Raw genomic sequence first — 27,985 nt, 5'->3', positions numbered from 1 at the left:
CCCAGATTTCATCCCCAAATTAGCCTGGGTTTTTAATTTGGGCTTTGACCTCGCTCCTGGGATCATGTGGTTTCAGGTAGGCTGGGAAGTGTATATATTGTGATGCACATCTGGATGTGAAAGCTGGATGAACGAGAGGATCTTTTCTTGTCTGTAATTGTTCATATGTTTGTAACATTTGGCCTGCAGGGAACTTTGCTTCGGCTCATGTTACAGTATAAGAACATAATATTGCGCGAAAAGTTTGATTCAGCTTTACAGAGGGTTAACTCCCAGAGGTAGACAAACCATTTATATTGTTGATTAGTATGGCTCAAACCCATGACATTCAAAAAAAGAGAAAAAGTACCCTCCCAAACCTCCAGTCTGATGGCATTCAAACAGCTGGCACTGGTCAGCAGAATGTGACAGCACTTTTTATGGATGAATGAAAAATACCAGGAAATTCCAAATTCCCAAAAGACTTGGTAAAAATGAAATGAAACTGTTGCTGAAGTGCAAGAGAAGATAAGGAAATATAAAACTAATTTTTAATTGTTAAAGCCAAATATTTGAATTTATTTAAAAAATGAATAATGTTGCTCAAGTTTGTGAATACAGTATTGTAGACACACTGATACAAGCTCCCATCTTCAACTGAGATAAGCTATAATTTCAAGCTATTTGATTGGTTAACTACTACATTTCTCTAGAGTTGCAGCAAGCCTTCCATATCTAATGGACACAGTAATGTGCCAAGCCAAATTATTTGCGTGGTCCCAAATGGATCATTACATAAATTCCTTCTATTTTTATTCTTCCTCTATTCTCCTGATATCCAAAGATTTCTCTGTTTCTGTCAGTTGATCCAGCTCCTTCTTAGCCTCGGTGACCTGCTGAGCGACCCCGGGCCGTTCCTCATTATCGTGCGCTTCGAGGTCAAGTTCCTCAAAGGACGATCCGCTCGCCATTGACTCGCTTTTGTCGCTCTTATCGCTGTCTTCAGGTTCCTTGGCGGTAAGGCTGGGGGTGACTGACTTTGCCAGTGATGTTTCCCTGCTCTCTGTGTAAGCCTCATAAGTCATTGAGCTGTTGTCACTGAATGAATCTGCGCCTAAGGTCAAAAGAGAAAAGGTCAGGCATGATTGATATACATACATTGACATCACCAATGCACATTTTACAGGGATTTTTCCCAAATAAAAAATACAAGATAATGAAATCCTTTCAGCTTCTTAGAACTGACCAGATTGTAGTCTCTGCTCAACCACAACAATTTGCATTTCACTTCACCCTTCATGCAGATAATTATCTTGGGATGTTTTACAAGATGAGGAGGATATTGGCGAATGGGAGATAATGGTGGTGTGCGGGGGGAAGATTGTAAACACGACGGAAGAGATGCCCATATTTCAGATGGATGTAAGCTGAAAGTAATGGTCCTGGGATTCGCTAGAATTGGCAGTTGAGTTGCCCTGCCGGGATTTGCTGCCAACAGAGCAAATGGCCCCTGGTTGAAGGGAGCAGGAACTATTGAAGGTGCGTTCACAGTTAAAACTTGTTGAGGACAGACACATGCAGCTGTCTTGAAGCAAACTGCAACCATAAATATAAGAGCCCCGACGACCTCGCAAAGGTCAGGGCAATGCAGATTTTTCTTTTTATTCATTCATGGGATGTGGGCGTCGCTGGCCAGGCCAGCATTTATTGCCCATCCCTAATTGCCCTTGAGAAGGTGGTGGTGAGCTGCCTTCTTGAACCGCTGCAGTCCATGTGGGGTAGGTACACCCACAGTACTGTTAGGAAGGGAGTTCCAGGATTTTGACCCAGCGACAGTGAAGGAACGGCGATATAGTTCCAAGTCAGGATGGTGTGTGACTTGGAGGGGAACTTGCAGATGGTGGTGCTCCCATGTATTTGCTGCCCTTGTCCTTCTAGTTGGTAGAAGTTGTGGGTTTGGAAGGTGCTGTCTAAGGAGCCTTGGTGCATTGCTGCAGTGCATCTTGTAGATGGTACACACTGCTGCCACTGTGCGTCGGTGGTGGAGGGAGTGAATGTTTGTAGATGGGGTGCCAATCAAGTGGGCTGCTTTGTCCTGGATGGTGTTGAGCTTCTTGAGTGTTGTTGGAGCTGCACCCATCCAGGCAAGTGGAGAGTATTCCATCACACTCCTGACTTGTGCCTTGTAGATGGTGGACAGGCTTTGGGGAGTCAGGAGGTGAGTTACTTGCCTCAGGATTCCTAGCCTCTGACTCGTTCTTGTAGCCACGGTATTTATATGGCTACTCCAGTTCAGTTTCTGGTCAATGGTAGCCCCTAGGATGTTGATAGTGGGGGATTCAGTGATGGTAATGCCGTTGAATGCCAAGGGGAGATGGTTAGATTCTCTCTTGTTGGAGATGGTCATTGCCTGGCACTTGTGTGGCGTGAATGTTACTTGCCACTTATCAGCCCAAGCCTGGATATTGTTCAGGTCTTGCTGCATTTCTACACGGACTGCATCAGTATCTGAGGAGTCACGAATGGTGCTGAACATTGTGCAATCATCAGCGAACATCCCCACTTTCGACCTTATGATTGAAGGAAGGTCATTGATGAAGCAGCTGAAGATGGTTGGGCCGAGGACACTACCCTGAGGAACTCCTACAGTGATGTCCTGGAGCTCAGATGATTGACCTCCAACAACCACAACCATCTTCCTTTGTGCGAGGTATGACTCCAGCCAGCGGAGGCCAGTGTTGTAGCTTTACTGGAACAGCTTGGCTAGGGGCGCGGCAGGTTCTGGAGCGCAGATCTTCAGTACTATTGCCGGCATATTGTCAGGGCCCATAGCTTTTGCAGTATCCAGTGCCTTCAGTCGTTTCTTGATATCACGCGGAGTGAATCGGATTGGCTGAAGTCTGGCATCTGTGATGTTGGGGACTTCAGGAGGAGACCAAGATGGATCATCGACTCGGCACTTCTGGCTGAAGATTGTTGCAAATGCTTCAGCCTTATCTTTCGTACTGATGTGCTGGGCTCCCCCATCATTGAGGATGGGGATATTTGTGGAGCCACCTCCTCCAGTTAGTTGTTTAATTGTCCACCACCATTCACGGCTGGATGTGGCAGGACTGCAGAGCTTAGATCTGATCCGTTGGTTATGGGATCGCTTAGCTCTGTCTATCACATGCTGCTTACGCAGTTTGGCACGCAAGTAGTCCTGTGTTGTAGCTTCACCAGGTTGACACCTCATTTTGAGGTATGCCTGGTGCTGCTCCTGGCATGCCATCCTGCACTCTTCATTGAACCAGGGTTGGTCTCCTGGCTTGATGGTAATGGTAGAGTGGGGGATATGCCGGACCATGAGGTTACAGATTGTGGTTGAGTACAATTCTGCTGCTGCTGATGGCCCACAGCGCCTCATGGATGCCCAGTTTTGCATTGCTAGATCAGTTCGAAATCTATCCCATTTAGCACGGTGATCGTGCCACACAACACAATGGACGGTATCCTCAATGTGAAGGCGGGACTTCGTCTCCACAAGGACTGTACGGTGGTCACTCCTACCAATACTGTCATGGACAGATGCATCTGCGGCAGGCAGATTGGTGAGGACGAGGTCAAGTATGTTCTTCCCTCATGTTGGTTCCCCACCACCTGCCGCAGACCCAGTCTAGCAGCTATGTCCTTTAGGACTCAGCCAGCTCGGTCAGTAGTAGTGCTACCGAGCCACTCTTGGTGATGGACATTGAAGTCCCCCACCCAGAGTACATTTTGTGTCCTTGCCACCCTCAGTGCTTCCTCCAAGTGGTGTTCAACATGGAGGAGTACTGAGTCATCAGCTAAGGGAGGGCGGTAGGTGGTAATCAGTAGGAGGTTACCTTGCCCATGTTTGACCTGATGCCATGAGACTTCATGGAGTCCAGAGTTGATGTTGAGGACTCCCAGGGCAACTCCGTCCCTACTGTATACCACTGTGCCACCACCTCTGCTGGGTCTGTCCTGCCGGTGGGACAGGACATACTCGTGGATGGTGATGGCAGTGTCTGGGACATTGTCTGTAAGGTATGATTCCATGAGTATGACTATGTCAGGCTGTTGCTTGACTAGCCTGTGGGACAGCTCTCCCAACTTTGGCACAAGCCCCCAGATGTTAGTAAGGAGGACTTTGCAGGGTCGACAGGGCTGGGTTTTCCGTTGTCGTTTCCGGTGCCTAGGTCGATGCCGGGTGGTCCGTCCGGTTTCATTCCTTCTTATTGACTTTGTGGCGGTTAGGTACAACTGAGTGGCTTGCTAGGCCATTTCAGAGGGCATGTAAGAGTTAACCACATTGCTGTGGGTCTGGAGTCACATGTAGGCCAGACCAGGTAAGGACAGCAGATTTCCTTCCCTAAAGGACATTAGTGAACCAGATGGGTTTTTACAACAATCGACAATGGTTTCATGGCCATCATTAGACTAGCTTTTAATTCCAGATTTATTAATTAAATTCAAATTCCACCTTCTGCAGTGGTGGGATTCGAACCCAAGTCCCAAGAGGAATACCCTGAGTCTCTGGGTTACTAGTCCAATGATAATAACACTACGCCACCGCCTACCCTCAGATTCTACTTTTATGTGGGTTTCCTAGCTTTGTTGATATTGGGCATTTCAGGAATGGCAGTGTTGGGAAGTGAGAACACTCTAGATGGGAGAAGGTTACCTCACTGTCCTCTTCTGGAACCAGACTGATAAAGCACCTCAGTGCCTCCAGGTGTGGCAGTGGCTACTGTTTACCTGGCTGGGGGCTGGTGGTGCTACTACCCTGCACAGACTCTCCCATGATCTCAGGAAAGGTCCAGTGGTCAGACGAGAGGGATGTTTCCTTTGTTTGCTGCCTTCGTTCTCACAGCTGCCTCAGTGAAAACAAGGAAGGTTCTACAAACCTGGGAGACCTGACACTCTGCAGAAATCAAGCGAATGAGGTGCCTGACTACAAGGGTACATATATGAGGGAATGGTAAAGTATTGGGTTATATTACACTGGGTATATAGGAGGGGATGGTGAATTATGGGTTGTATTACACTAGGAATATATGAGGGGAACATAGGAGAAGTAGGCTATTCAGCCCATCGAGCCTGCTCCGCCATTCAATATGATCATGGCTGATCATCCACTTCAATGCCTTTTTCCCACACAATCCCCATATCCCTTTATGTCATTGGTATTTAGATAGCTGTCAATCTCTACTTTAAACATACTCAATGATTGCGCTTCCACAGCCCTCTGTGGTAGAGAATTCCAAAGATTCAAACCCTCTGAGTATAGAAATTTCTCCTAATCTCTGTCCTAAGTGGCTTCCCCCTTATTTTGAAATTGTGTCCCCTAGTTCTAAACTCCCCAACCAGGGGAAACATTTTATCTGCATCTACCATGTCTATCCCTTTAAGTATTGTTACGACCGAGGCGGGAGCAATGCACTGTCAATTCAGTTCCATTATCCACAGGTCACAGCATATTATTAAAGCTTCCCACCTACTGAAAATTAGCCAAATTAAACACTATTAACCCCCAGAACAAAACACACCAAACCAGTTATGTTTAAACAACAACACATTAACTATTTATTAATAAACTAAATCTTAAACAATATTGAGATAAATCTATGTCTAAAAAGACTTTTCACTTCTTATTCCTCCGAACCCTCATGCACACACACACATACATTCAAAAACCAACCGTTAACCAGTTCTAAAATGATGTTTTAAATTAGAACTGTTTCTTCGGAATAAAAAAAACAACTGGGTTGTAAATCCTGGTGGGTTACTTTCCCGGTTTGGTGAGGTGTCCCAGAGCCGAATAGTCAGATGCTCTAACTGTCGAAATTCTCGAGAATACAGGCCCAGTTTCTTCAATCTCTCTTCACAGGAACATGTCTGGTGAACCTTGGTTGCATTCTCTCTATGGCAATAATATTCTTCCTAAGGTAAGGGACCCAAAACTGCACACAGTACCAGGTGCAGTCTAATCAAGGTTCTATACAAATGAAGCAAGACTTCATTACTACTGTACTCAAATCCTCTTGCGATAAAGGCTAACATACTGTTAGCCTTCCTGATTGCTTGCTGCACCTGCATGTTAGCTTTTAATGATTTACTGACAAGAACACCCAGGTCCCTTTGTACATCCACACTTTCTAATCTCTTACCATTTAAGAAATACTCTGCACATCTATTCCTCCTACCAAAATGGATAACCTCACATTTTCCACATTATATTCCATCTGCCATATTCTTGCCCACGCACTACGTCTGTCCAAACCTCTTGAAGCCGCTTTGAATCTTCCTCACAACACACATTCCCACCACTTTTGTATCATTCGCGAACTTAGAAATATTACGTTTGGTCCCCACATCCAAATCATTGATGTATATTGGGAACAGCTGGGGCCCAAGTAATGATCCTTGCGGTACCCACTAGTCACAGCCTGCTAAAGCGAGAATGATGCATTTATTCCAACTCTGTTTTCTGCCTTTAACCAATCCTTAATCTATGCCAGTATATTACCTCCTATCCCATGTGCTTTCATTTTGCTAACCAACCTCCTGTGGGGGACTTCTTCAAAAGTCTTCTGAAAATCCAATGTCCACCAATCCTATGTCCACCAACTCCCCTTTATCCATTCTGCAGGTAAAACATGATTTCCCGTTCATAAATCCATGTTGACTGTGCCCAATCAGATCATTATTATCCAAGTGTCCATTTACCACATCCTTTAGAATAGAATGTAGCATTTTCCCTACTACTTATGGAAGGCTAACAGGTCTGTAATTCTCTGTTTTCTCTCTCCCTTCCTTCTTAAATAGTGGGGTGACATTTGCTATCTTCCAATCTGCAGGGACCTTAACAGAATTTATAGAATTTTGGAAGATGATCACCAATGCATCCACTATCTCCATAGCTACCTCTTTCAACACTCTGGGATGTAGAATATCAGGTCCTGGGGACTTACCAACCTTCAATCCCATTAATCTCTCCAATACAACCTTCTTACTAATACTAATTTCTTTCATTTCCTCAGTCTCCCTAGTCCCTTGGATCTCTAATTCTGGGAGATTCCTTGTATCTTCCTCAGAAAAGACAGACACAAAGTAATCGTTTAGCCTCTCTGCCATTTCTCTATTCCCTATTATAAATTCTCCTGACTCTGCCTGTAATGGACCCACATTTGTCTTAGCCAAATGTTTCCCTTTTACATACCTATAGAAGCTTTTACAGTCTGTTTTTATGTTTTTTGCTAGTTTACACTCATATTTTATTCTCCCTTTCTTTATCAGTTTCTTGGTCCTCCTTTGCTGTATTCTAAAATCCTCCCAATCCTCAGGTTTACTATTTCTGGCAACTTTATAGGTCTTTTCTTTGAATCTTGTATAATCCTTAACTTCCTTTGTTATCCACAATTGACTGCCTTTACTTTTGGGGTTTTTGTGCCTTGAAGGAATGTATAGTTGCTGTAAACTATGTAAGCTAAAAATCAGACTGTTCTAACTACCGTGGGATCACCCTCCTTTCTATTGCTGGGAAGATCTTGGCTGGAATACCTCTGAACAGGCTTGTGCCTACCATAGTGAAGAAAACCTCCCAGAAAGCCGTGTGGTTTCAGAGCAAACAGAGGCACCACAGGACATGGTATTTGCACTTAATTACGAGAAATGTGTCGTGAGCAAAACAAAGGCCCATACGTCACTTTCGTAGACCTCACCAAGGCATTCGACACTGTGAGCAGAGATGGACTTTGGAAAATCCTTGTAAAATTTGGATGCCCACCCAGGTTCCTGACCATGGTGAAGAGTTTCATGAAAATCAGTACGGACAAGTCAAGCAAAAGAGCGCCCTCTCGAGTCCCTTCTGAATATCCAACGGCATGTAGCAGGGATGTGTGCTGGCCCCGACCTTATTCACCATCTTTTTCAGCATGATGCTGCAGCAGGCAACAGAAGACCTTAAGCAGGAAGTTTACGTATGCTTCCGGACTGATGGAGGCCTTTTCAACCTTAGGCGTCTTCAGGCTCACACAAAGACACAAAAAAACCCATCCATGAACTTCTTTTTGCCAATGATTGTGCTCTCCTGGCCCACAGTCAGTCAAACCTGCAACGTAGAACAACATGTTTTTCCGAGGCGGCACAACTCTTCGGACTAAAAATCAGTTTAAAGAAAACTGAAGTCCTGCATCAGTCTGCACCCCAAGAAGAATATAGACCACCAAGAACTGTCATCAAGAGAACTGAGCTGAATGCCGTCAAGCAATTTACCTATTTGGGGAGCGTCATCTCGTTTGATGCCACCATAGACAAGGAAGTGGACAAGGCTTTCAAAAGCAAACAGTACATCTAGCAGACTCTGCCTCAGAGCACAGACCAAACTCAAAGTGTATAAAGCCATAGTCCTCACCACCCTTCTGTATGGCGCCGTGTCATGGGTCCTATACCGCCGTCACTTACATCTTCTACAGCGCTTCCATCAGCGCTGCCTCCGCAGCATCCTCACGATCCGCTGGCAGGACAACATCTCAAACATTGAAGTCCTGGAAACAGCCAACATCACGAGCATCGAGGCTATCCTCCCACAAAGCCAACTGCATTGGGCGGGTCATGTTGCCCAGATGGATGACAGTCACCTTCCAAAGATCGTGTTGTATGGACAGCTGACCACTGGTAAAAGGAACAGACGAGACCCATGCAAACGTTTCAAGGACTCCCAAAGGAAGTCCCTCTCTGTGTGCCACATCGACCATCGCCAGTGGGAAGTGCAGGCCATAGATCGTGATGCCTGAAAATGCTACAGCAGGAGGGCTAAAGACATCATTAAGACTGAGTGAGGAACCAGCATGAAAGAGAAAAGGAGAAGGATAGATCCAGTTCCTCCAGCAGGAACTACACCTTCACTTGTACCCACTGTGGGAGAACCAGCCAGACACGATAGGCCTGACTAGCCACCAGTGAGCCTGCAACCGATGAGAACAACCTTCCCAAGATCTTCATCCGCGAAGAAATGCCAAGAGAGCCATTGCCTATGTACTGTCATACTTTTTAATGTATTTTCCCAATCCAGCTCAGACAATTTGCTCCTCATACCTTCATAATTTCCTTTGTTCAAATTTAACGCCGTCATGCTGGGGCCCCACTAGCCAAGTATGAGGCATTGTAATTTCACCATGTGGATATTAAATTTTAAATTGTTGCTGGGAAGAAGAGAAGGCCTGTTACAAGGGCTGCCAGACTTGGATGGAGGACATTTGCATACCAGTAGGAACAAGAGAGGTTACTTTAAAGTAGAAATTGACAGATTTCTAAATACCAATGACAGGGATATGGGGATAGTGTGGGGAAAAGGCATTGAAGTGGATGATCAACCATGATCATATTGAATGGAGGAGCAGGCTCGATGGGCTGAATGACCTTCTTCTGTGATGTTCCTATATTTCCTATGATTCCCTTATCCAATTTAACCCACAATGGACTTTGAGCACCAGACATTGAAGGTGAGGGAACACAAATTTCAGGATGACTACTGGGATAGCTGGATCCACAAACAGACGTGGTCAGACCAGCTGGTCACTTGACTAGCCTGCTTGTACAATTCAGAAAAACCAGGTTGCCAGTTTAAACTGAGAAAGACTGTTTGCTCCTGGATTGAGAAGATCTCTTTCTCACAACCTCTGAATCCACTGAAGACACATGAACCCCAAGAGGGAAAGGTCTTCTACAGCAAACAAGGTTTAAGAAGAATACTGGGCCCCAACGAAAAGCAAGATCTACCTACAATCAAGGACCCTACAGTGAGCTCGAAGAACCATAACAAAAACTCTTCATTTATTGCCTCAAACTTTTCCACTTTAATTTTTTCTTTTGCCCTTTTCTGTCTCTATCTGCATGTGTGTATTGCGTATGTATGCTAGCGTGGGCACGTCATGTATCCGTAGGCATCAACCGAATTAGAGTTTAAGTTTAATAAATTTCAATCTTTCTTCTTTAAACCTAAGAAAACCTGACTATGCTTGTTTTGTTGCCTTATAATTGGAAAACGGTGAACAAGGATTCACCAAGGGGGAGCTAAAACACGGTGTTTTAAAAATTAAACCCTGTTACGGTAAAACCATGTGAAGGCTGAGAGGGAACCCTAGACCCCTTTCTCACCTGGTCATTACAACACCCTGGCTTCAGATTGAACTATCTCACATTCAAACATAATGTAAAATTCTATCATATTATGGTCACTCATCCCTAAAGGTTTACTCTGGCTGCACTCCCCTGAGGAACCATCCCCCACACCAGTATCAAAAATGGAAAACTGATTAGCAAGCAAGATAGACTCAGGGAACTCCTGCACTGCCTGCCTGGTTCTCTTAGACTGCCTGGCAGTCACCCATTCCATCTTTGCCAGCATGATCCTAACCCGCGATGTGACCACCGCCCTAAATGTGCTATCCATGTAATCCTTCGCCTCATGTTTGCACACAGTGACTCCAGCCGCTGCTCGAGTTCCGAAACTCAGACTCAAGTTTCTGCAGCCAGTGACACTTCCTGCAGATGTTAGTCCAGGACACGTGGTGCATCCAAGACTTCCCACATACCTCAGTATGTACATTCCACTTGGCTGAACTGACCTGCCATACTGTAATGGATGGGGGTGGTGAAGTAGGGGTTATATTACACTGGGTATATATGAGGGGTGGATAAAGTATGGGTTATATTACACTGGGTATATATGAGGTGGTGGATGAAGTATGGGTTATATTACACTGGGTATATATGAGGGGTGGATGAAGTATGGGTTATATTACACTGGGTATATATGAGGGGGTGGATGAAGTATGGGTTATATTACACTGGGTATATATGAGGGGGTGGATGAAGTATGGGTTATATTACACTGGGTATATCTGAGGGGGTGGATGAAGTATGGGTTATATTACACTGGGTATATATGTGGGGGTTGATGAAGTATGGGTTATATTACACTGGGTATATATGAGGGGGTAGATGAAGTATGGGTTATATTACACTGGGTATATATGTGGGGGTGGATGAAGTATGGGTTATATTACACTGGGTATATATGTGGTGGTGGATGAAGTATGGGTTATATTACACTGGGTATATATGAGGGGGTGGATGAAGTATGGGTTATATTACACTGGGTATATATGTGGGGGTGGATGAAGTATGGGTTATATTACACTGGGTATATATGAGGGGGTGGATGAAGTATGGGTTATATTACACTGGGTATATATGTGGGGGTGGATGAAGTATGGGTTATATTACACTGGGTATATATGAGGGGGTGGATGAAGTATGGGTTATATTACACTGGGTATATATGTGGTGGTGGATGAAGTATGGGTTATATTACACTGGGTATATATGAGGGGGTGGATGAAGTATGGGTTATATTACACTGGGTATATATGTGGGGGTGGATGAAGTATGGGTTATATTACACTGGGTATATATGAGGGGGTGGATGAAGTATGGGTTATATTACACTGGGTATATATGAGGGGGTGGATGAAGTATGGGTTATATTACACTGGGTATATATGTGGTGGTGGATGAAGTATGGGTTATATTACACTGGGTATATATGAGGGGGTAGATGAAGTATGGGTTATATTACACTGAGTATATATGTGGGGGTGGATGAAGTATGGGTTATATTACACTGAGTATATATGAGGGGGTAGATGAAGTATGGGTTATATTACACTGGGTATATATGTGGTGGTGGATGAAGTATGGGTTATATTACACTGGGTATATATGAGGGGGTAGATGAAGTATGGGTTATATTACACTGAGTATATATGTGGTGGTGGATGAAGTATGGGTTATATTACACTGGGTATATATGAGGGGGTAGATGAAGTATGGGTTATATTACACTGAGTTTATATGTGGTGGTGGATGAAGTATGGGTTATATTACACTGGGTATATATGAGGGGGTAGATGAAGTATGGGTTATATTACACTGGGTATATATGTGGTGGTGGATGAAGTATGGGTTATATTACACTGGGTATATATGAGGGGGTGGATGAAGTATGGGTTATATTACACTGGGTATATATGAGGGGGTGGATGAAGTATGGGTTATATTACACTGGGTATATATGAGGGGGTGGATGAAGTATGGGTTATATTACACTGGGTATATATGAGGGGGTAGATGAAGTATGGGTTATATTACACTGGGTATATATGAGGGGGTGGATGAAGTATGGGTTATATTACACTGCGTATATATGAGGGGGTAGATGAAGTATGGGTTATATTACACTGGGTATATATGAGGGGGTGGATGAAGTATGGGTTATATTACACTGGGTATATATGTGGGGGTTGATGAAGTATGGGTTATATTACACTGGGTATATATGAGGGGGTGGATGAAGTATGGGTTATATTACACTGGGTATATATGAGGGGGTGGATGAAGTTTGGGTTATATTACACTGGGTATATATGTGGGGGTGAATGAAGTATGGGTTATCCTACACTGGGTGCAATCTTTATTCAAGATGGTTCCTGGGCAGTCAGCTCCCTAGGGAGCTGCTCATTGCAAACCTCTATACTTGGCCAACGTCTGCCATACTTGGCTTTGTTCCCAAATCTCCCCTATTACACTGTTTAAACTCCCCTGGCTCAAATATTGTGTGCATTTTAGCCCTAATTTCAAGTTAACTGCTAGTTTCAAGTGCCACTGCTAATCGTCTGAGCATTTTTGCTCACTGCTTTCCACAGTTCAAATTCCTGGACTCCTCTGAACATTAAGGCTACGCTTCTGCACTTGACTACACAGGGATTGCACTGCAGGACTGAACTGCTGTGTCTCTGATCTGCTGCACTCTTTCTTATATTTTCAAGAAACTTTGATCAGCTTCAGCCCTTGCCCCACTGCTGCTGTGATGGAGGGCCACAGGGAGTCACATGCTAAACCTGGTTTTACTGATTCATCTGCTTCAGCTACAGACTGGTCCCTGGTCCGAAGGACATCCCTCCCTGCTTCTGGATCGTATGGTGATCTCCAACATCGCTGTCATCTTTCTGCCCTGCAACTGATTATGCACGCCTCCTGGATCTTCATTCCAAAGGGAATTCCTCCATCAGCGCATCCTCTGATTCTCTACACTTCAAACAGTTTCTGGACCTCACGTGCCCACCTCTGAACTTGGACAACGTTTCATCAATTCTCCATGCTGACTCTACCTACCCTACATCAACTTTAACCTATTATGGGAGTTATGATTTTAACTCTGGACTCTTTCCTATTGTCTCCTCTCTATTCCCCATTTACTACTAGGATATGTGCATCCTGATTAATGCTACGTTACCATGCCTATGTAATTTAAGTTTTCTGCGTCATTCTCATGCCCAAGCCTGAGCCCGAGCCAGAGCCCATCACTTCCATTTCCACTTTATTATTTGCCTCCCTCTTTTTAGTTCTTTTCTCTCTACCTCTCCTAGACCCTTCTTTCCTATTGTTATGACTCCTTTCATTTCTCCCCTCTCAGGTACTCTGCCTCCCCAAATCCCTATCCCAACCCTTCTGTACTCTTTGACCTTCCTATGCTCCTGCTGCCGTCCCAGGCATGATTTTCTCTTACATAAGCCTACAGCTGCCCTCTCTGCCCCACTCGCCATCCTCTGAAGGGCTCATCAAGGTACTTGTCGCTGCCTCTTAATGAGCATCAAACCCAACGCCCCATCCTACTCTCTCATGAACCTCCTGTCCAGCATGGCGGCTGGAAACTGATCTTGCCAATCTCACCCCTGTCCAAGTCACCCTTCCCAGTGCTGATACTGTGGAGTCGGCCAGTGGTTCAGTTATCATTATCCATCTCCACATCTCCCTCCAGTACATCTGTTCAATGGTGAACAAAGCCTTGCAATCCATGAGCTTATTGTGGATGATTACATCAACATTCATGGCCTTAATGGAAACCTGGCTGAAGGGTGCTGACACCTTCCCCCAAACAAAGCCACTCCTTCAGGCTATACTTTTCACCACTTGCCTTGCCCAGACAGTCACCAAATCATACCTTGGTCTGTACCCCCTTCTCCTTTGGCACTTTCACCTCCTTTGAGCATCTCACCTTGTTCCACCCATCTCACTGTCATTTAAAAACCTTGTTGTCTACCGCCCACCCAAGTACCATGTGAATTTCTTCAATGAGCTATCTTCACTGTGTTCCTCCCTCCGCCTCTGCATCGAGTGACTTCTCATCCTTGGTGATTTTAACCTCCATTTCAATTCATCATGCTCTCTCTCCTGAGTTCACTACGCTGTTATCCTCCCTTAATCTCTCTCTCCATGCAAACTCCCCAACCGATATTCTCAGCTACCCTTTTGACCTTGCCATCTCACGTAGCCTCGCTACTCCCACTGTATCAATCTCAGATAAGGCCATCTTCAGTCACTTCCTTGTATCGCTCTCCACCCACATCAAGCTTCCCCCTCCAAACCCTACTTCCTTCTATATTGCCCTTGAAAAAAATATCACGCCCAATTCGCTTACAACTGTCTAGCTTTTGGCCCTCCATTCACCATGCAGCTTCCTATCTGCTCAACCACACCCTCATTTCCATCTTTGATACCCATGTCCCCATTAAAACTATTACTCTCTCTCACCCTGGCAATTCCCCCGGTACAACCCTCATCTCCACTCCCTTAAGTCCAAGGAATGTAGACTTGAACGGACATGGCGGCCAACTGGTTTAGCCATTCAGTGCCAGTTTGGGCTGGAACACATAAAGCACTATCAGGCCCTTTTCTCGTCTGCTCACTATCCCAGGATTATTCTCAAATGAAAAAATAATCCCTGGCTTCTTTTCTCTACTGCAAACTGTACTCTTAAACGCCTGTCATGCCAAAGTGCTTTGTTAAATGATAATTTTCTTTAATCCACTGGCTGGAGATCTGAATTCATAATTCTTAAAAGAAATGTAAAAAGGAACAGATAAAAGATGACTTTGCTAGCAGCTTAAGATTGCCACCTAATTTGCAACACTGTATCCTACATTGCAAGGTCTGTCAGGTGAAGACGAAATGTCTGCTCATCACAGCAAGAACCAAGACCCAGGAAGTTTAAGGGAACTGCTTGTTCCTTTTAACAAGAAGAAATAGACTGCTAACTACCATGCTGAATCACTGGGTGATTATCATGTGACAAACCCCCTCCCCACACCCCGTGGTTTTAAGCTGGTGTTTCTCTGCAGCAGGTTTAGAAGCATCTGGACTCTGACAAGCACAGATCCAAGTGGGGATTCCTCTCTCTCTCTCGTTCTATTCCAGCTTGCAAGCTTGCCTGCTGACTGACCACCTCTACATACTCCAGCTACAATCAGAAACCACTTTAGAGGAAATCATCTGCATCGCTGTCTCCAAGAGATCCACAAATTCATCACCTGCATCTTCAAACTAAAAGCCTCAGGACACTGAATTCAGCTGGAAGCCAGCAGAATCACCAAACTCCACAGACAGTATATCCCTTTTTCTATGGACACTAACTCAAGTAATCTACCCTTCCCCACTCTGTAACCTATTTGTGTGTGTGCAAACCTCTCATGTGTGTGTGTGCATGTAAGAGTTTGCACATAGTTTATTATTTTACTTAGTTCGGTTTAAGTACAACAAACTTAACCTCTCTTTGTTAAACTCAAGAAAACCTGTCCAATTAGTTCTTGTTATGATCATAGCAAGTAAGTAAATGAACATCTACTGACTTGGCCAGTATATCCACTTTAAAAAAGAATTAAACCTTTCCAGGTCAAACAAGGACAGGGAAAAGAGGGAACCTCTTCGACCCCTCCTCCCCAGACCATAACACCCCTCTCCCCATCTTCTCCACTTTCACCTCCAACAAGAAGTGCAAGACTGTCACAGAGGTCTTTGTCACCAAGATTAAGATCATCCGATTGGCTGCCTCTGCCACTTCCCTCCCTTCCCCTTGCCCACTGGGCCAAACTTCCTCGAAGGCTCCCTCCTGCCCTAGCATTGAACACGTACCTCCCCTCATACCATCTCAGAGCTCATTTTGCCCAAGACACTCACTTCCTGCTCCCTCGATCCTATTCCCACTAAACCGCTCAACTTCCCCTCCTGGTCCCCAGGTTAGCCCATATTGTTAACCGTTATCTCTCCTCAGATTCTGTCCCTCTCTCCTTCAATTCTACCATTATCACTCAGCTGCTCAGAAAAAAATCCTTGACCCCTTCATCCTTGCAAACCATCACCCCCACTCCAACCTCCCTTTCCTTTCCACAACCCTTGAACGTGTTGTCACCTCCTGAATTCGTGCCCAACTTACCCGGAACTCCATATTTGAACCCCTCTAATCAGGTTTCTGCCCCTGCCACAGTACCAAAACAGCTCTTAAATTACAAATGGCATTCTATGGGCTGGATTTTGTAGTCCTGCCGCCGGGTACGGCAGCGGGTGTGGAAATGGCGGCCATCCCCCACGGAGCCTGTGCCGCCTTGCCGCCGCAATCCAGTGGCGGGCAGCTGCTTTACATATTCACAGTGGCTGCCTCCCAATTACGTAGTGGGGGCAGGACTGGCGACGCTGTTCACAGCGTCACTGATGTGGAAGTAGGTGCTGGCGCTATTTTTAAAAGGCTGCCAGCCCTGCAGGTAGTTCAACAAAGAGCAGAGTTCAGTACTTCCACCCCTTCCCTATACACAAAGTGCAGCGTTCACCCCTTCCCACCACCCCCTACCCAACAGGGTGCAGAGTTCACCCCTTCCCACCATGCCCTACCCAACATGGTGCAGAGTTCACCCCTTTGCACCACCCCCTACCCAACATGGTGCAGAGTTCACCCCTTCCCACCACCCCCTACCCAACAGGGTGCAGAGTTCACCCCTTCCCCACCTTGGTGGTGCCAGTTTTCCCTGGACGGGAAAGTGAAGGCACGTGAGTGCCGTTCGTTGTGCTGAGGATTGGGAACTGAAGGTAAGATTGCTGTGGTTTATATTTTAATTCATGCAAGTGTGCTATTTACATATGTTAAGTTTGTCCCGTCGCAGAACAGCGGAGGGACCGCCATAGAGCTTCTCCAGCGCCGGGAAGATCGGGCCCAAGAATCCTGACGCCGGGTTCCGTAGGTGGCTGCTGCCGCGCCCAGTTTCCAGCCCCCACCCCCCACCACGGAACCCGACATCGAGCTGGGAACAAAATCCAGCCCTATGTGACCAAAGTGCAGCTGGGTGAGCAGCTCCATTTTTATCTATTAACTCATAGCCAGAGAATCGCCATCAATAGTTTCTCTTCCTACTCCCACACAGTTATCGCTGGTGTTCCCCAAGGATCTATCCTTGGTACCGTCCTATTTTTCAACTATATGCTGCCCCGTCATCCGAAAATACGACGTCAGTTTCCACATGCATGCTGATGACACATAGCCCTGCCTCAACACCAGCTCTCTTGAGCCCCGCCACTCTTTCTAAATTATCAGACTGCTTATCCAACATCCAGTACTGGATAAGTGGAAATGTCCTCCAATTAACTATTGAGAAGACTGAAGCCATTGTCTTCAGTGGAGAGAGAAACAGGATTAATGTTTCAGGTTGTGACCTTTCATCAGACATTTCAGCACTTCCGATGAAAGGTCTCTCCACAGATGCTGCCAGACCTGCTGAGTATTTCCACATTTTCTGTTTTTGTTTCAGATTTCCAGCGTCCACAGTATTTTGCTTTTGTTTCCATCGTCTTCGGTGTCTGCCACAAACTCTGGTCCTGCGCCACTGGCTCCATCCCTCTCCCAGGCAAGTGTCTGAGCTGAACCAGACTGTTCCCAACCTCAGCATCATACTTGACCCTGAGATGAGCTTTCAACCACATATCCATGTCGTCATTAAGACTACCTATTTCCACCTCCATTGCATTGCCCGACTCCCCCTTTGCCTTAGACCTTCTGCTGCTGAAACCCTCATCCATGCCTTTGTTACCTTGAGACTTGATTTTTCTAACAAAGTCCTGGTTAGCCTCCCACATTCAACCCATGTGGCCATCAAGGCACCCAGTGACTGGCCAGTGAGAACCATCAACAGGAACGGCTTCCACTCCCTCAATGTCCAACTGGTCTGTGACCACAAAAACTCCATATTTGTGCTTACTATCCTGGCAGCGGCCATGAACAAAAGAACAAAGAACAAAGAACAGTACAGCACAGGAACAGGCCATTCGGCCCTCCAAGCCTGCGCCGATCTTGATGCCTGCCGAAACTAACACCGTCTGCACTTCCGGGGCCCATATCCCTCTATTCCCTTCTTATTCATATATTTGTCAAAATGTCTCTTAAATGTCGCTATCGTATCTGCTTCCACCACCTCCCCTGGCAGCAAGTTCCAGGCACTCACCACCCTCTGTGTAAAAAACTTGCCTCGCACATCCCTTCTAAACTTTGCCCCTCGCACCTTAAACCTATGTCCCCTAGTAACTGACTCTTCCACCCTGGCAAAAAGCTTCTGACTATCCACTCTGTCCATGCCGCTCATAACTTTGAAAACCTCTATCATGTCGCCCCTCCACCTCTGTCGTTCCAGTGAAAACAATCCGAGTTTTTCTAACCTCTCCTCATAGCTACTTTCAATCCTCTAAGAGGACAGGAAACTCATCTCCATACCAATTAAGGCTTTCCTACTTGAAAATTGCAACCTGAATCAGCTTCCCAGAGATGGCAGATTTCAGACCAAAAACCAGTCCAGGCTCCTGTTTCCTGACTTCACTTTGAAAATCTGACCCATATAGTCAGGTTAAGTGTGAGGTGTTACGCCAAGATGCTTTGTTGAATGATAATTTTCTTTAATCCACTAACTGGAGATCTGAATTTATTTATTTTTTTAAAGACAGTTTTAAAAAGACCAGCTAAGAAGGATGACTTTGCTGGAAGTTTAAGATGATCACCTAATTTGCAACACTGTATCCTACACTGTAAGGACTGTGAGGAGGGAGGAGAAATGGCTGCATTTCACAGCAAGAACCAAGACCCAGGAAGTTTAAGGGAACTACTTGTTCTTTTTTCTTTTCAGCAAGAGAGAAATACTGCTAACTGCTAGGTTTTGAATCACTGAGTGACTGTCATGCAACAAGCCCCTCCCCATCTTTGGTTTTAAGCTGGTGTTTACTCCACAGCACAGGAGAAGCAACTGGACTCTGACACGTGCAGACCCAAGGGGTCTCTCTCTCTCCATTCCAGCTTGTTAGCTTTCAAATCCTGTTTGTTGACTGACCATCTCTGCATACTCCGGCTACAATCAGAAACCCCTTTGGAGGAAATCATCCGCTCTGCTGTCTCCAACAGACCCACCGAACCAGTCATCTACCTCTTCAAATTAAAAGCCTCAGGACCACCAAATTCAGCTAGAAGCCAGCCGAAACACCAAACGCCAAAGAATGTATACCCCTTTTTTTTCTATGGACTCTAACTCAACCGATCTAGCTTTTCCCACTCTGTAACCTATTTGTGTATGTGTGTAAACCTCCAGAGTGTGTGTGTGAGTGAAACTTGATGCATTGTTTATTATTTTACTTAGTTCAGTTTAGATACAATAAAGTTAACCTCTTTCTTTGTTAACTCAAGAAAACCTGTCTGATTGGTTCTTGCTATGATCATAACAGGAACCAAACAATTACTGAATTGGCCAGTTTATCCACTTTAAGAAATAATTAAACCTGTTGTGGTCAAACAAGGAGAGGGAAAAGAGGGAAGCCCTTCCACACCTCCTACATGACCATAACAGGTTATTCAATTTGGTAGTCGGAATAGAAAAGCAGAATATTTTTTAAAAGGTGTGAAATTTTAAAGGTTGATGTTCAGATAGACTTGGGTTTACTCATTCAAGGAACACAGAAAGTTAACATGCAGGTACAGAAAGCCATTCGGAAGGCAAATGGCATGTTGGCCTTTACTGCAAGGGACTGGAATGCAAGAATAAGGAAGTCTTGCTACAATTGTATAGGGTTTGGTGAAGACCTCACCTGGAGTACTATGTGCAGTTTTGGTCTCCATTTCTAAGGATGGATATACGTGCCTTGGAAGCGGTATAGCGAAGGTTCACTAGATTGGTTCATGGGATGAGAGGGTTGTCCTATGGTGAGAGGCTGAGTAAATTGGGTCTATACTCTCTGGAGTTTAGAAGAATGAGAGATGATCTCATTGAAATGTATAAGATTCTGAAGGAACTTAACAGGGTAGACAGAGAGAAGCTGTTTCCCCTGGCTGGAGAACTGAGAACATGGAGGCACAGTCTCAAGATAAAGGGTTGATCTTTTAAGACTGAGATGTGGAGACATTTCTTCACTCAGAGGGTTGTGAATCTTTGGAATTCTCTCCACCAGAGGGCCGTCGATGTTCCATCATGGAATACATTCAAGGCTGAGATCGATAGATTTTTGGTCTCTTGAGAATCAAGGGATATGTGGACTAGTCGGAAAAGTGAAGTTGAGACCCAAGGTCAGCCATGTTCATCTTGAAAGGTGGAACCGGCTCGAGGGGCTGTATGGTCTACTCCTGCTGCTATTCCTTATGTTTTACTCGATACTGGAAGTCAGACAAGCAGTGTAACAAATCGGAGACAGTGGAGAGGTCAAAAGAGGTAGTGGTGAGGTAGAGCTAGCTATTGTCAGCATACATTTGGAACCTTTATGCTGTATTTTCAGATGATGTCCCCAAGGGGCAGTGCGCAGATGAGAAATAGGAGGAGGCCTAGGACAAATTCCAAAATGAAGCCTCTCTACTGAGCACAACAATACCCAGTGGTAGCATTCAGCCTCTGAGTGGAATACATTTTGATAGGAATTCTTCACAAATGAATTTTCAATCCTGAATGCACCAATCAGCACCGGCAACCAAAACAGAATCATAATGGCACAGAAGGAGGCCATTAGGCCCATTGAGTCCATGCTGGCTCTCTGCAGAGCAATCCAATCAGTTAATTAATCAATCCAAATGGAGCAAGACCTGGACAATATCCAGGCTTGGGCTGATAAGTGGAAAGTAACATTTGTGGCACACAACTGCCAGGCAATGACCATCTCCAACAAGAGAGAATCTAACCATCTCCCCTTGACATTCAATGGCATTACGATTGCTGAATCCCCCACTATCAACATCCTGGGGGTTTCCATTGACCAGAAACTGAACTGGAGTAGCCATATAAATACCATGGCTACAAGAGCAGGTCAGAGGCTAGGAATCCTGCGGCGAGTAACTCATTTCCTGACTTCCCAAAACCTGTCCATCATCGACAAGGCACAAGTCAGAAATGTGATGGAATACTCTCCACCTGCCTGGATGGGTACAGCTCCAACAACACTCAAGAAGCTTGACACCATCCAGGACAAAGCAGCCCACGTGATTGGCACCCCATCTACAAACATTCACTCCCTCCACCACCCACGCACAGTGGGGGCAGTGTGTACCATCTACACGATGCAATTCAGCAACTCACCAAGGTTCCTTCGACAGCACCTTCCAAACGCGCAACCTCTACCATCTAAAAGAACAAGGGCAGCAGATGCATGGGAACACCACCACCTGCAAGTTCCCCTCCAAGCCACACAGCATCCTGACTTGGAACTATATCGTCGTTCCTTCACTGTCGCTGGGTCAAACTCCCTCCCTAACAGCACTGTTGGTGTACCTATCCGACATGGACTGCAGTGCTTCAAGAAGGCAGCTCACCACTACCTTCTCAAGGACAATTAGGGATGGGCAATAAATGCTGACCTAGACAGCAACGCCCACATCCCAGGAATTAATTTTTTTTTAAGTCCTATTCCCTGGCTCTATCCCGGTAGACCTGTAAGTTTATTTCCCTCAAGTGCCCATCTAATTTCCTTTAGAAATTATTCATTGTCTAAGCTTTCACCAACATTGTAGGCAGCGAGTTCCAGGTCATAACCACTCGCTGCATAAAGAAGTTCTTCCTCACATTCTTCCCTGCATCTCCTGCCCAAAACCTTAAACCTGTGTTCCTTGTCATTGTACCACTAGCTAATGGGAACAGCTTTTCTTTGTCTACCCTATCCAAACCTGTCATAATCTTGTACATCGCTAACAAATCTCCCTTCAATGTCCTTTGTTCCAAGGATAACAATTCCAGCTTCTCCAATCTAACCTTGTAGTTAAAATCCCTCAACCCTGGAACCATTCTGGTAAATCTACTCCCTTTCAAGGACCCTTATATCTTTCTTAAATTGTGGTGACCAGAACTGGATGCAATACTCTAGTTGTGAACCTGTGCTTTATACAGGTTCAGCATAACTTCTAAAATAAAAGCAAAATACTGCGGATGCTGGAAATCTGAAATAAAAGCAAGAAATGCTGGAAATCTGGCAGCATCTGTGGAGAGAGAAGCAGAGTTAATGTTTCAGGTCAGTGACCCTTCATCAGAACTTCTCTCTCCACAGATGTTGCCAGACCTGCTGAGTATTTCCAGCATTTCTTGTTTTTATTTCAGCATAACTTCCCTGCTTTTGTATTCAATACCTCTATTTATGAAGCCTAAGATGCCATATGCTTTGCTAACTACTCTCTCAACATGTCCCAGCATCTTCAAGGATCTATGCACAGGAATCCACAGCTCCCTCTGTCCCTGTACACTCTTTAGAACTGTGCCATTTAGTCTGTATTGCCCCTCCTTATCCCTTCTGCCAAAATGCATCACCTCACATTTCTCTCTATTAAATTCCATCTGCCACTTGTCTGTCCATTCTGCTAGCCTATCCTGTTGCTATACACCAGCTTTACAAAATATTGATTGATGTTATACCATAATAGACAATTGGTGCATAATATGTATAGTAATGTAGCTATTTCTGAACATCTGAAAAGACCACTCGGTCCATTAAGCTTGCCCCACGTTGATGATGCCTGCAGCCTGATAGTTTCACATGTACATGGACAACACCCACCCCACCACCACCTCTCTCAACCCCATCTCTGTCTCTAAACTATTAGACTGCTAGTCTGACCATCCAGTATTGGATAGGCAAAAATCTTCTCCAATTAAATATTGGGAAGATTGAAGCAATTGTCTTCAGTCGCCACTACAAGCTCCGCTTTAAGGAGAGTGTTAAAGGAGGAAAGAAAGAACAAATTCCAGAGTTTAGGGCCTAGGCAGCTGAAAGAAAGGCTGATGATGGTGGAGCACAGGGATTTTCAAGTGGCCAGTATTAGAGGAGCAGAGATATAAAAAAGACTTCCATTTATATAGTGCCTTTCACTACCACTATCACAGCCAATGAAGTACTTTTGAAATGTAGTCACTGTTGTAACGTAGGAAATGCATCAGACAATTTGTGCAAAGCAAGCTCTCACAACAGCAATGTAATGGTGACCAGATAATCTGTTTCTGTGATGTTGATTGAATAGTAAATATTGGCCAGGACACAGGGTAACTCCCGGCTCTTCTTTGAAATAGTGCCATGGGATATTTTATATCCACCTGAGAGTGAAGATGGGGCTTCAATTTAACATCTAATCCAAAAGACAGCACCTCTAACAATGCAGCACTCCCTTCGGACTGCACTGAAGTGTCAGCCTCGATTTTTGTGTTTAAGTCCTGGAGTGGGACTTTAACCTACAACCTTTGACTCAGAGGCAAGAGTGCTACTAACTGAGTCACGGCTGACACAACTAAAGCACCAATTAGTTTACAATTATGGGTAGCTCGCGGAATGAAACTTAAATCATTAAAAACTGGATAACACACCAAAAGTTACTTCCCCCAGTACCTTTGCAATCATCAGACAGCAAAGATTTCCATCCTAACTGTTTGGATTGCATTCAAAACTAGGTCTCAAATATGGAAGAGTGGTATTTTAACTTAGTATTACCTAGTTCCAATCTACAATCCAATCAAGAACAAATTCTTTTCGTTATAACACATAAGAATAAAAGTGAAAATGCTTGCTGCCAGCACATGCAACAGGCTACAACATAAGAGCCTCACTTCTGCAGGCTCTCAAACATATTTAATAAGGCTATGAACCAAAAGGAAAACTTCACCATTTTTGCCCTATAGTGTCCTATCTAATATAGTACTATGCATGTGGGAGTAAAATACACTGCCAAACTACTTTTACTCTTTGCAAGTTCGCCCACACACATAAATATACAATTGCACACTAAAACGGAATTGAAAAAAAAATGTATTATATGTATATCTTGGGGGGTTGTAGAGCTGGACAAGATTACAAAGATAGGGAGAGGTGAGACCATTGAGGGATTTGGAAACAAATTGTGAAAATGGAGTTGAAAAATAGTGACAGAGTGATAGAGACACAATCTGTTAGTGATGTTTTAAACAGTGTGTCTTTAGGGAAGCTTTTGCTGGAATCAGGATGTCAAATTAGAGTAGAGTCATTTACAGCACAGAAGGAGGCCATTCGGCCCATTGAGTCCACGCTGGCCCTCCATGGAGCTATGCAATCAGTCCCATTCCCTAGCTCGATGCCCGTAGCTCTGCAAGTTTATTTCTCTCTGGTGGCCATCCAACTTCCCCTTGAAGTCATTGATCATCTCAGCTTCCACCACCCTTGTGGGCAGCGAATTCCAGGTTATTACCACCCGCTGCATAAAAAAGTGTTTCCTCATTTTTCTGCCTGCATTTTTTGCCCAAAACTTTCAATCTGGGTCCCCTAGTCTTTGTACTATTTGTTAATGGGAACAGTTCTTCCTTGTTTAACCTATCTAAGCCTGTCATAATCTTGTACAAATCTATTAAATCTTCCCTCAATCTCCTTTATTCGAAAGAGAACAAACCCAGCTTTTCCAACCTAACCTTGTAACTAAAATCCTGCTTTCCTGGAACCATTCCGGTAAATCTCCTCTGCACCCTCTCAAGGGCCCTCACATCCTTCCTTAGGTGTAGTGACCAGAACTGGATGCAATACTCCACATGTAGCCTAGCCAAAGCTTTATAAAGGTTCAGCATAACTTCCCTGCTTTTATCCTCAATGCTTCTCTTCAGGAATCCCAAGATCCCATATGCTTTCTTAACCACTCTCGGAATATGTCCTGCCACTTTCAAAGATCTATGTCCTCTGTTCCTGCACACTCTTTACAACTGTGCCATTAAGCATATATTGCTTCTCCCTATTCCTTCTGCCAAAATGGATCACCTCACACTTGTCAGTATCAAATTCCATCTGCCACCTCTCTGCCCATCCTTCTAGCCTATTGCAGGTGCTTCATATCATCCTCACGGTTTGCCATACTTCCAAGTTTGGTTTTGTCAGCAAATTTTGAGATTCTACTCTGTATTCCAAGATCCAGTCATTTATGTATAGCAAAAAAAATCAGTGGCCCCAGCACGGACCCTTGGGAAACATCACTGTCTACCATCCTCCAGTCTGAAAAGCAACTACTTACTACGACTTGCTGTTTTCTGTCCTTAAGCCATTTTTTAAAATCCAATTGGACAATAACCCTTCTATTCCATTTTGTTAACCAGCCTTTTATGTGGTACCTTATCAAATGCTTTCTTAAAATCCATACAAGCAACATTTACCGCTATCCCTTCAACAACCTTCTCTGTTACTTCATCAAAAAATTCAATTAGATTAATCAAGCATGATCTGTCTTTTACAAATCCATGCTGGCTATCTTTAATTAACTCAAACCTCTCCAAGTGCCTGTTGATTTTTTTTCCCCTGATTATTGTTTCTAAAACCTTACCCACCACTGATGTTAAACTAACCGGCCTGTAGTTGCTCGGACTGTCCTTACACCCTTTTTTAGATAAGGGTGTCACATTTGCCATTCTCCAATCTTCTGGTACCTCTCCCGTATCCAGGGAAGATTGTAAGATTATGACAAGCCGTTCTGCTATCCCCACTTCCTTTGGCAATCTGGGATGCAAGCCATCTGGACCAGGTGACTATCTAAGCATAGCCAGCCTTGAAATGAAGGAGGTAGTTAGAAGTTGTCATGTTTAAGGTAAGCAAGATCACCTGCTGCTGTGAGAAGGCATAGCATATTCATTTTTTTTTATTATTAAGTGAAGGAAAGTTTACGTATGTCTAAGCATAACTGCTGCTCTGCATGTCTACTTGTGTTGCATGAAAATAGCAGCTGAATTACTTATATCGGGTCCTGTCATAACAAAAGCGAAGGATGTTAGGAAGTTTACTAAAGGCATGATATCTTCTTTATATGTCAAGGGGCATGCATCCTGTCAGTTAAGCTCTTGTATAAGTAGTATTAGGCACTGCGAGTCGACTCAGAACATAAAGGGTGTGGGATATGCTTAGAGTGTTAATTAATGCCAATGAACCTGAGAGGACATTGAAAGTAGACCTGAAACACAAAAGTCAGCGACTGTGGTTATGTCTTGAACATTGGCTCAATCTCTAACAGTTAATTATCACAGTTAATCCTTCTTGACTCAACTGAAAATGTCTCCCCTTGGATTTAGATGTCTCTACTGTACTGGTCTAACTCTCAGCCCTGCTTTGAAAGGAATTAAATTGGCACAGAATTAGTAATTAGTAAATTAAATTCACCGCTCTGGGAAAAAAATTCAAGTCTGCAGTCTCATTGAAGCATGTTAGCTTTATAGAAAGAAAGAGCTTACTTTTATACAGTGCTTTTCATGACTTCAGGGCATCTCAAAGCCCTTCACAATTTATGCAAACCAAAGGCCCACAAACAGCAATGGTATTAATGACCAGATAATCTATTTTAAATTATTTTTGGACAAATAGTGGCCAGGATACTGGGAGAACGCCCCTGTTCTTCACTGAACAGTATCCTGGAATATTTTACATGTCCCTGAGAGGGCAGATGGGGCCTTGCTTTAACATTAGATCCAAAAGCCAGCACCACCAACAGTGCTGCACTCCCTCAGTACTGCACTGGAGTGTTAGCCTAGATTTTGTGTTCAAGTCTCTGGAGTGGGGCTTGACCCCACAACTTTCTGACTGAGAGGCCTGAGTGCTACCACTGAGTCAAGCCTGGCACTTATGCCCTCTAGCACCAATCTCACTGTCCAAGTTAAACTTGTCTTTTCACCCCTTGCTTAGCATTCTTTTAAAAAAAAAATATTGCCCCTTTGAGACAATCTTTGTTCATTAGCCAATAGCTTTTCCCTGCTTTTCAAAAAACAGGAAATACTCAGCAGATCCATCTGCATCCATAGATAGTAAGTGTTTCAGGTATGAACAAAGTTCTGACAAAGAGTGACCACTAGAAACGCTAACCTTTTCTCTTTTCAAGTGCTGTTGCGTGTTTTCAGCATTTGCTGCGCCTAATTTGATTTTCTGGTTTTAATTTTGCTATTGCTCCAAGTTAAAACAGCATTTATATTTCAACTGTGGTTTTTTTCAGGTCAAAAGACTAGGCTACTCCTCCTCCATCCTTGGCTAACCTATAAATCCTGCTACCAAAGCAGTCAATCCTCTTGTGTGGCAGAGATGTAATTACTGTCTGTGTTTTAATTAGACTGTGTTAATTGTGCACAGTGATTAAATGGCAGAATATTCAGAGTATTTAATTGGTCTTGGGTGAAGTTGCAATCAATAACATTGGATAAAGCAAGAGTACACGCACATTAATAATGATTAATTATATACAGTAATGGCAGCAGTTAGCATATTGGATGCAATTTTGAAAGCACTTGCATCAATATAAGTAGTATAAGATAAATTTCACTTCCTTAATGTGGGTAAATTCAAGTTTTTTTGGGGCAGATCTGTTGTGTTTTTGGTGATTAGAACGACATTCTTACTAATTAATTTTTGAGCTGGTATTGTCGCTCACTTTAAAGGGGCCCACACAAATGATGCCAGGGTCAGCCTCAGTTGAGTTAACTCATCTTAACTGCAGCAGTGGTATGGGTGATACAAATGGTCTCTGAAGCTGCTTTTACATTGGCATTTGAGGGCCCCATGCACTGCCAATACCCAATACAGGGACTCTGGCACATGTGGGAAAACCCCAATGTAAAGTTGCTGGATTGGCTATAATTGG

At 44.3% G+C, this 27,985-nt stretch overlaps 1 protein-coding gene across 1 annotated transcript in view; it reads right to left on the bottom strand.

Moving 5' to 3' along the window:
- Window positions 1-527: 527 nt before the first annotated feature.
- LOC137379957 (testis-expressed protein 264-like) overlaps window positions 528-27,985 on the bottom strand; it is a 456,807-nt gene continuing 429,349 nt past the window's right edge. Inside the window, exon 4 of the mRNA XM_068051380.1 lies at window positions 528-1,093. Coding sequence (XP_067907481.1) covers window positions 792-1,093 — 302 coding nt within the window. The 3' untranslated portion in view covers window positions 528-791. The remainder of the gene's footprint in view (window positions 1,094-27,985) is intronic.

The sequence above is a fragment of the Heterodontus francisci genome, chromosome 19 (assembly GCF_036365525.1).
Source record: "Heterodontus francisci isolate sHetFra1 chromosome 19, sHetFra1.hap1, whole genome shotgun sequence".
Classification (NCBI taxonomy): Eukaryota; Metazoa; Chordata; class Chondrichthyes; order Heterodontiformes; family Heterodontidae; genus Heterodontus; species Heterodontus francisci.
Note: the sequence above shows the minus strand (reverse complement) of the source record. Positions and strands in the feature narration are given on the sequence as shown.